Source organism: Aegilops tauschii, chromosome 1 (assembly GCF_002575655.3).
Source record: "Aegilops tauschii subsp. strangulata cultivar AL8/78 chromosome 1, Aet v6.0, whole genome shotgun sequence".
In the NCBI taxonomy this organism is placed as follows: Eukaryota; Viridiplantae; Streptophyta; class Magnoliopsida; order Poales; family Poaceae; genus Aegilops; species Aegilops tauschii.
The window spans coordinates 346,464,268-346,475,106 of record NC_053035.3 but is presented as its reverse complement, the minus strand read 5'-3'; the positions used below and the strand labels follow the sequence as shown (position 1 = coordinate 346,475,106).

Below are 10,839 nucleotides of genomic sequence, written 5' to 3'. Positions count from 1 at the left end.
CTCACATGGTATACGATAACAGAATGCAGCCACAACAATTGAACATCGCATTGCAGAATTGAACCAAGCAGTTAACTAAACACCACAACAAATGAACCAATCGTTAACTGAGCACCACATTGCCCAATATAACATACTCATAATAGAAGATCAGACAGTTAACCAAAGGAAGCATGTTTAACAACTTGGAAATATAGCAATTGTATTTGTTTCTCATGTATTTAGTACATACAAATTCGATTTATTTCTCACATGGTATACAATAACAGAATGCAACCACAACAATTGAACATCGCATTGCAGAATTGAACCAAGCAGTTAACTAAACACCACAATAAATGAACTGAATGTTAACTAAGCACCACATTGCACAATATAACATACTCCTATCAGAAGATCAGACAATTAACCAAACCAAGCATGCTTAACAACTTGGAAATATAGCAACTATATTTGTTTCTCATGTATTTACTACAGCCAAGTTCGATTTATTTCTCACATTGTATACAATAACAGAATGCACCCACAACAATTGAACATCGCATTGCAGAATTGAACCAAACAATTAACTAAACACCGCAACAAATGAACCAAACGTTAACTGAGTACCACAATATAACGTACTCCTAATAGAAGATCGGACAGTTAACCAAACCAAGCATGCTTGACAACTTGGAAAATTGCACCTTGAATAATTGAACATCACATTTGCAGAATTGAACCAAACAGTTAACTGAACACCACATTGCACGACATATAGAATATATACTCTAGAGAAGAAGACTACATGGTAAAAGTAGATAGCACAATTCACTAGAATTTGTTAAGGAAAGGCGGTAGGTAGCAAACTGAACATGGGTCCTTATAGTGAGCTAATAAGACAAGCTACTCCTCCTTGTCGGAGATATCGATGACGATTGGCTCCTTGGACATGGAAGAGGGCGAGGCCTCCGCTTCGTGGGTGCCCTCATCGTAGTGGTGAGTTACCTGAGCCGCTCCGGGCACCAACCTGCTGGCTCTCGAGATGAGGTAAGCATGTGCACACTGAGAAAACACCTCGTAGTCTTCATCGAAGGCACCGAGGTGGCCTCGAGAAAACGCCACGAACTGTCGTTTTAAGCAGCCAACCGCGTCACGGCTTCGGCGCGCGAGGCGTCGATGGTGGCCTCGACGGCGAGGTGCTCCTCCAAGTTCTGGGGGTCAGCACAAATGGCAGCCATTGCGACCTCATCCGCACGTGCGGCCGCGATTTGCTTCCCCGCTGCTAAATGCTCCTTGAGATCCTGGCTATACTGCATGCACCATGGCTTAGGGCGGCACTTATTTGGCGGAGGGGTTGGTGATTTCGGTGGAAGGTGTCGCGCTCACGCCGGCGGTCGGGGCATGTGGGATGTGGAAGGAGGAGGAGGAGGATGGGGGTTGGGTGTGGATTACCTGCCTGGATAGGCCAGGCCGAGCAGCGTGAAGGAGGGTCGCCAGTAGGAGGCGGCGCTGCAAGCAATGAGTGAAGGTTTCAACTTGGAAAGGAAGGCGGAAACAGGGGAAATGTGGCTTTTGGTAAGGGGGAGGGGGCGGGGAGGTAGATATATCCGCAGAGGCAAAAAATTTGGAATCGCTTCAGCAAAAAAACTGTCGCACAAAGTGTACATGGTCCCTTATTCAGAGCGGGCTGTGGACTGTAGCTGTTGCACCTTCTCGCAACTATATATGTGTCGTAAAAGAATTGGAATTATTCAGGGTTTGTTTGGATATTTTACACATTAAATTGGTTTTCTAGCCATTTCAGGTGCACAATTCAAAATTAAACTACATGCACATGCTCCGGTGCACCAACATGGGTTGTAAAATCATATATCTGTCCATGGGTTTATGCTTATGTCCCATGCAAGAAGTGGGGATGAATTTCGAACACCACGACACTATGGCTCTCCGGCAAACGTTGACGTACTTGCTTTTGTAATTCTAGTAAATCCAAAAGTCCTCCAAATTCATGAAACTTGGCATGCTATCATGGGGCGGCATCAACATGTTGTGGTAAATATTTTGTCCCATTTGGGGCAGGTTTGGGTATAAGCTTCTCATAAACCAGAGCTTCTGACAACAAGTGTGATGGTTTCGGTAGGGAACGTTTCACCTTTCTAGACGAAATGATATCCGTTGCCTCTTCTCGATTTCGATTTTTTTCCTAGTGTAAACATAGAACAACAGGAGTGTTCTGTCTATTTTTGGGATTTTTCGGGGTTCACTTGGACATATTTATAACTGAGTTTTCTATGCATTCATGTGCATAATTCAAATTTGAACTACATGCACATGCTCTAATGCATATAAATTAGTTGAAAATTCAAATCTGTGTCCTTGGTTGCATGCTTAGGTCCCATGCAAGAAATGAGAATGAATGTCAAATACCCTGCCACTGTCACTCGGCCGCAAACATTGAGATACCTGGTTTTCAATTTCTACTAGTAAATCCAAAGCTCGTCTGAAATTCATGAAACTTGGCATGCTGCCATGGAGCGGCATTAACATGCCGTGGTAAATTTTTTGTCCCATTTGGGGCAGGTTTGGGGATATGCTTCTCACAAACCAGAGCTTCTCACAACAAGCCTGATGGTTTCGGTAGGGAACGCTTCACCTTTCTGGACGAAACGATATCCATTGCGTCTTCTCGATATCAATTTCTTTCCTAGTGTCAACATAGAACAACGTGAGTGTTCTATCAACTTTTGGGATTTTTCGGGGTTCACTTGGACATTTTTATACATTAACTGAGTTTTCCTTGCATTCATGTGCATAATTCAATTTGAACTACACGCACATGCTCTAATGCATAGAAATTGGTTGAAAATTCAAATATGTGTCCTTGGTTGCAAACTTAGGTCCCATGCAAGAAATGGGAATGAATGTCAAACACCCTGCCACCATCACTCAGTCGCAAACATTGAGATACCTGGTTTTACATTCTACTAGTAACTCAAAAGCTCATCTGAAATTCATGAAACTTGGCATGTTGTCATGGAGCAGCATCAACATGCCGTGGTAATTTTTTTGTCCCATTTGGGGCAGGTTTGGGGATATGCTTCCCACAAACCAGAGCTTCTCACAACAAGCCTGATGGTTTCGGTAGGGAACATTTCACCTTTCTGGACGAAACAATATCCATTGCCTCTTCTCGATTTGAATTTTTTCCTAGTGTCAACATAGAACAACAGGAGTGTTCTATCAATTTTTGGGATTTTTCGGGGTTCGCTTGGAACTTTTTATACATTAAATGAGTTTTCTTTGCATTCATGTGCATAATTCAAATTTAACTACAGGCACATGCTCTAATTCATATAAATTGGTTGAAAATTCAAATATGTGTCCTTGGTTGCATGCTTAGGTCTCATGCAAGAAATGGGAATGGATGTCAAACACCCTGCCATCGTCACTCGGCCGCAAACATTGAGATACCTGGATTGTAAATTCTACTAAATCCAAAACTCATCACAAATTCATGAAACTTGGCATGCTATCATGGAGCGGCAACAACATGCCGTGGTAATTTTTTTGTCCCATTTGGGGCAGGTTTGGGGATATGCCTCCCACAAACCAGAGCTTCTCACAACAAGCTTGATGGTTTCGGTAGGGAAAGTTTCACCTTTCTGGACGAAACGATATCCATTGCCTCTTCTCGATTTCAAATTTTTTCCTAGTGTCAACCTAGAACGACGGGAGTGTTGTGTCAATTTTTGGGATTTTTCGGGGTTCGCTTGGACATTTTTATACATTAACTGAGTTCTCTTTGCATTCATGTGCATAATTCAAATTTGAACTACAGGCACATGCTCTAATGCATATAAATTGGTTGAAAATTCAAATCTATGTCCTTGGTTGCATGCTTAGGTCCCATGCAAGAAAAGGGAATGAATGTTAAACACCCTGCCACCGTCACTCGGCCGCAAACATTGAGATACCTCGAATATAAATTCTAGTAAATCCAAAACTCATCAGAAATTCATGAAACTTGGCATGCTATCATGGAGTGGCATCAACATGCCGTGGTAATTTTTCTGTCCCATTTGGGGCAGGTTTGGGGATATGCTTCTCACAACAAGCCTGATGGTTTCTGATGAGGACACCCCAACCATGGGCACCACACCACCAACCATCAACGGTCCAATCACAAGAAGTCGCGCAATGCAAATACATGATCAGGTTAACGCTAACTTAAGTCTATCATTTGACCTTGAAAACATGGTCGTGCCTTCACCTCCTTTGATGTTGGTTGAACTCAGGTGCGATGTCGAAGAAGGCCAAACACATTTCAGTCCGTGCAAAACAATGTTTTATGGCGAGGAAACAAAGTTAGGAATTCATGAAGAATGAGTTGTCTGCTGAAGAAACACTGTTCTGATTTTGACGAAACAATGTTTTGCACGAGTTTGGATATCCCAACTTGCGAAAGGTTTCCAGAACTCGAGTTTTCTGCTGAAGGAAACATTGTTCGACCCTAGTGAACAATGTTTGGTCGGGAACTGCCAACCACCTCCAACGAGAGTTTTCCAGAAGCTACCTCATTAAGTCTTGAAGCCATTTATGCAAACAAAGCTGGTTCACTTTCACACCTAAGCTGGTTCAAGAAGCTAGTTCTCTTTCACACCTATCCACGGGGGTTATCCCGATTATAAATAGGCTAGCTCTTCCCTTCGTTGGGGACTTTGGCCATTTCTACAAAGATCAAAGACATAGACTCCTCCTGAGATTGGAGAGCTCTTGTTATCCTTATTCTCGTGATTCCTAGAGAAATTGCTCCTAATTCGTGCTCAACGACTAGATCGTGTTGTGTGGGCTAGAGTTCGTGGTTTCCCTTGCGGATTGCACCTATCCCGTGCTCCACGACTTGAGCGTGGTTGTGCGGGGTAGTATTGCGGGTTGTGGATCAACGGATGTTCGGATTGCAAGCTTCGGTGAGCCTCCACCTCGTCGGGTCATAATCTCTTATTTTCCATTTTTTGGCTGCTTGCAGCTAGTTATCCCCATCCATTTATCGATCCTACGCCGTGAAGATCGGACCTCCCCTTGTACTCCCTCTTCTCCGAAGACGGGGTCGCATCATCTGGTATTTAGAGCAAGGTTTACATGGTAGGATCTGTATCTTTGTTGCTGGATCTATCCTTTTTAGTTTGGTTTTCCCCATCCTAGAGTCCAAAGCCAAAAAACCACAAAAAAATCCAAGCCTTTGTTTGCTGAGATCTAGTTGTTTGCTTTCCTCTTTGTGTGTGCACGAAGTTCTATCCAAAGTTGCTGCTGTATTTGTTCGAGTCTTGTTGTTGGATCTATTGTGCTGCAAAAAAAAGAGCAAAAAAAAGAGAGAGAAAAAGAGGAAAAAAAGAGAAGAGAAAGTGTTGAGCAAGTGTGCAATCATATTCAGTTTGGTGAGAAATTTCAGAAGTTGAAGTGGCAAGTGTTGTAGCTCTAACATGGTGCAAGGATCTACAAATTTTTTCTTATTCATTTGGTTTGCATCGATTGGACATCAGCACTAGCCCTCCCTTTTTACCCCACCCAGATCCACCTAGAAACCGTCAGCTTCCTTCCTTCCTTTCATTCGCCCGTCCACTCCTGATTTGCCACTTCCCCAAAGCCGCCAGGGAATCATTAGAATTTGGGTAAGCAAGAAGGTGAGCTGAGTGTTTTCCACATATATTTTTATTTTTCCACTTGTTTCCAAGAGTTAACATGACAGGATCCAACTCGAGTGTACGTGGACATCAACATGTGGAAGATGATCTCCGAAAAACTCGCGCAGCACATGGTGATATGATTGAGGAGAGTATAGTTGCAGCTATGAGAAGGATGTTCGGTGGTCGTCTTCCTATCGCGGGTAATGGGGATCAACACCAACATAGCCCCACTGACTCGCTGGCTGCCGACAACCGGCAACGTCAAGGAAACAACGATCGCCATGTTGGTCGTGGAAGAGCGGCAGGAGCTGCTGCCCACAGCGCCCCTGCTATTGGTGCTGAACGGAGGCGTGGCGACTTTGCTGCCCCCGTGAGGGTGGGCTGCATGGAGGAGAAGCTCGCGGGTGAGGCCATGACCCCCGCGGGTTTGCTGCGGATTACCGGCGACGAGCGACACATGATGGTGATGCCATCTTCCTTGAAGATCTCTCCGAGCATGGTGACGAAGATGAAGGCATGGGGGACTATGAACCCTACTCGCCGCCTCGCCGCGGTGCTGCTTTTGATCGCAATGGTCATCATTATGACCATCTGAGGATGACCGTGACAACCAAGCGAGAATGAAGCTACATGTGCCATCATTCACGGGAAAAGAGGATCCGGATGCATATATTGAGTGGGAAGAGAAGTGTGATCAAATCTTTCGCATCCATGGTTTTTCTGAAGCCAAGAGAGTTGATCTTGCTGTTATGGAGTTCTCTGGTTATGCTCTTACATGGTGGAATCAGCTGCAAGATGATCGGTTGATGTCCGGCAATAATCATATCCGCAGCTGGACTTTGATGAAGGAAGTCATGAGGCGCCATTTTGTTCCATCATACTATGAGAGGTAATTGTACAAGTGGTTGCAGGGGCTCACTCAAGGTCCCCACACTATTGAGGAGTACTATAAAGAGATGGAGATGCTGCTAATTCGGACAAGAACCCGTGAAAGTGATGAGGCGAAAATGGCAAGATTTTTACATGGGCTGAATGATGAAATATCATATTTTGGGGAGATGTTTCCTTATGATACAATACAAGATGTGGTACATCAAGCTATCCGAGTTGAGAAGAAGAACATGCGTAATGGTCGTAATCGTGCTTTCCAAGGCCGCACCACCACACGCTCATGGCAGCGAACACAACAGCCATATGCTTCTCAGTTTGAGGGTGCACCACCTAGGCACCCACATGCCTCGACGGCTTCCTCACCTGGTATTCGCAATCAAGATAAGAGGCCATCAGCTACAGCAGGAGTATCCTTTGCTCCACCTCCAGAAAAGTGTTCTACACACAGCAGCGACATTCAATGCCACAAGTGCAAAGGAAGAGGTCATATTTCTTCGGAATGTCCAAGCAAACGAACTATGATAATCAATGAACAAGGTGAATGGGAGTCTGAAAGTGACCCTGAAGGTGGCAATAATGAAGTGGAAGAGGAGCAAGGTTGGGAAGTAGGAGGAACTATTTTATCTCACGAAGAACTTCATGGTGAAGCTTTGGTTGTATGTCGTTCACTTAATGCCCAAGTTGTGGAGGAGGAAAAGGGGCAGCGGCACAATCTTTTCCACACCCATTGCCTTATCAACTCAAAGATATGTCGAGTGATTGTTGATAGTGGCAGCTGCAACAATATTGCAAGCACGGAGATGGTTGAGAAGCTTCAATTGCAACCAAAACGTCACCCACATCCATACCGCATGCAATGGCTGAATGATTGTGGTGCTATTAAGGTGATTAGCAATGTGCGAATACCAATTTCAGTAGGGACATATCAAGATGATGTTGAGTGTGATGTGGTGCCGATGCACGCTTGTCACTTGCTTCTTGGACGACCGTGGTTGCATGACCATGACGTGCAAATCAGCGGGCGTGCGAATCGCTTATGTTTTGTCCACAGAGGAGAAAAGTTCACATGGCTGCCCATGACACCCGAGGAAGTCTATCTTGATGAGATGAAGAGAAAAGGAAAGAAAAAGGGAGAGAGTGATCATACACAACGAGTGAGCCACCAACATAGTGAGGGACTGCTTCCACAGCCAAAAGCTCCACAGCCAAATATGACCAAGCCCCAGGAAAAAGAGGAATTAGTTATGACAGCTAGGAAAAGGGATATGCGGGAATTGAGAGAACCTAATACTCCATTCTTTGTACTCCTGTACAAGGAAACTTTATTGGCTGCTAACGATTTACCATCAACTCTTCCTAGTGTTGTTCCTGATCTTTTGCAGGAGTATGAGGGTGTGTTTCCCAAGGAGGTACCACCTGGTTTGCCACCGAAGCGGGGTATTGAGCACGAAATCGACTTGGTTCCGGGCGCCCCACTACCAAACCGGCCACCGTATCGAGCAAACATAGAGGAGACGAAGGAAATTCAGAGGCAAGTAGAAGATCTTCTTAACAGAGGGTATGTAAGGGAAAGTCTTTCTCCTTGTGCTGTTCCCATACTTTTAGTTCCAAAGAAAGATGGTACCATGCGCATGTGCACTGATTGTAGATCCGTTAACAACATAACTGTGAGATATCGGCATCCTATTCCTAGGCCCGATGACATGTTTGATGAACTTTGTGGCTCCACCATATTTTCCAAAATTGATTTGCGAAGTGGTTACCACCAAATAAGAACGAAAGAGGGTGACGAATGGAAAACAACATTTAAGACAAAATTTGGCTTGTATGAATGGTTGGTTATGCCTTTTGGATTAACAAGTGCACCTAGTACTTTCATGAGATTGATGAATCCTGTGCTTAGATCCTTCATTGGCAAGTTTGTAGTGGTTTACTTTGATGACATATTGATTTATAGCAAAACTTTGGAGGATCATGTTGTACATATAAAATGTGTGCTTGTTGTCCTACGGGAGGAAAAGTTGTATGCTAACGTGGAAAAGTGCACATTTTGCACAAACAAGGTTGTGTTTCTTGGCTTTGTTGTTTCAGCAAAAGGTGTGGAGGTCGATGAAGAGAAGAGCAATGCTATTCGTGAGTGGATGCCTCCACAAAATGTGAGCCAAGTACGTAGCTTCCTCGGACTTGCAAGTTTCTACCACCGGTTCGTGAAGGATTTCAGAACCATTGTTGCACCAATGAATGAGTTAACGAAGAAAGACACTCCATTCCAATGGGGTGATGCCCAAGACAAGTCCTTCCAAAAACTGAAGATGAGATTGACATCAGCCCCATTGCTTTCACTTCCTGATTTTGGTAAGACATTTGAGATTGAATGTGATGCAAGTGGTGTTGGCATTGGTGGAGTACTCATGCAAGAAGGTAAACCATCGCCTATTTTAGTGAGAAGCTTAATGGTCCTACTCTTAATTATTCTGTCTATGATAAAGAATTGTATGCACTTGTTCGATCTTTGGAAACATGGTAGCATTACTTGTGGCCAAAAGAGTTTGTAATACATTCTGACCATGAATCTTTAAAACATCTAAAGGGCCAACTAAAAATGAACCATAGACATGCAAAATGGAGTGAGTTCATAGAGTCTTTTCCTTATATTGTCAAGTACAAGAAATGGAAGGATAACGTTGTTGCCGACGCATTGTCTAGGCGTCACATTTTACATTCCCAACTTGATGTTAAAATCCTTGGTTTAGAAAGCATCAAAGAATTGTATGTTACTGACTCATACTTTGCTGAACCATTTTCAAAGTGTAACAAGGGAAAAGGATGGGAGAAGTTTCACTTGCATGATGGCTTTCTATTTCGAGCTAACAAATTGTGCATCCCAGATTGTTCTGTTCGTTTGTTGCTCTTGCAGGAGGCTCATGCTGGTGGTCTCATGGGACATTTTGGAGCCAAGAAAACTGAAAGTGTGCTCGTTGATCACTTCTTTTGGCCGCACATGAGACGTGACGTGGAACGCTACGTGATGAGATGCGAGATTTGTCACAAAGCTAAGTCCCGCTTGAATCCTCATGGTTTATATACTCCTCTATCTATTCCGAATACTCCGTGGGAAGATAATTCTATGGATTTTGTTCTTAGTTTACCACGGACTAAGAGGGGGAGTGACTCGGTGATTGTGGTAGTTGATCATTTTAGCAAAATGGCACATTTTATTCCATGTCATAAGAGTGATGATGCTTCACACATTGTTGATCTGTTTTTCAGGGAAGTTGTGCGGCTACATGGAGTACCACGCACGATTTTGTCCGACCGTGACACCAAATTTCTGAGCTACTTTTGGAAGACCTTGTGGGGAAAACTCGGCACCAAGCTCCTATTTTCCACGACATGCCACCCACAAATTGATGGACAGACTGAAGTTGTCAACAGGACATTGTCCATGATGCTACGAGCAGTCCTGAAGAAGAATTTGAAGATGTGGGAAGATTGCCTGCGTCATGTGGAGTTCGCGTATAACAGGGCGGTACATTCAACCACTAAATTTTGCCCATTTGAACTTGTTTATGGCTTCAAACCTATTACTCCCATCGATCTTTTGCCTTTGCCACTGCAGGAACGAAGTAGCCTTGATTCCAGTAAGCGTGCTGATTTTGTCAAGAAACTTCATGCCCAGGCAAAGGAGAACATTGAGAAAATGACTGAACACTATGCGAAGCGGGTAAACAAGACCAGGAAGAAGCTGGTGTTCAAGCAAGGCGATTTGGTATGGGTACACCTTCGGAAGGACCGTTTTCCTGAGCAACGCAAGTGCAAGCTGCAACCACGCGGTGATGGACCATTTGCGGTGCTCGAGCGAGTCAACGACAATGCTTACAAGATCGATCTTCCAGAAGAATATGGTGTTAGCCCAACCTTCAATGTCTCCGATCTTTCCCCATGCTTTGGGCCTTTAGAGTCGAGGACGACTCCTTCTCAAGAGGGGAGGATGATGAGGACACCCCAACCATGGGCAACACACCACCAACCATCAACGGTCCAATCACAAGAAGTCGCGTAATGCAAATACATGATCAGGTTAACACTAACTTAAGTCTATCATTTGACCTTGAAAACATGGTTGTGCCTTCACCTCCTTTGTTGTTGGTTGAATTCAGGTGCGATGTCGAAGAAGGCCAAACACATTTCAGTCCGTGCAAAACAATGTTTTATGGAGAGGAAACAAAGTTAGGAATTCATGAATAATGAGTTGTCTGCTAAAGAAACATTGTTCCGATTC

At 44.0% G+C, this 10,839-nt stretch overlaps 1 protein-coding gene across 1 annotated transcript; it reads left to right on the top strand.

Moving 5' to 3' along the window:
• Positions 1–7,075: 7,075 nt before the first annotated feature.
• LOC141031847 (uncharacterized) lies at positions 7,076–10,620 on the top strand. Its single transcript, XM_073506227.1, has 6 exons — positions 7,076–7,994; positions 8,649–8,978; positions 9,311–9,392; positions 9,475–9,528; positions 9,828–10,086; positions 10,177–10,620. Exons 1-6 carry the CDS (start codon positions 7,076–7,078, stop codon positions 10,618–10,620), a joined length of 2,088 nt encoding a protein of 695 aa, XP_073362328.1.
• The last annotated feature ends 219 nt before the right edge of the window (positions 10,621–10,839 follow it).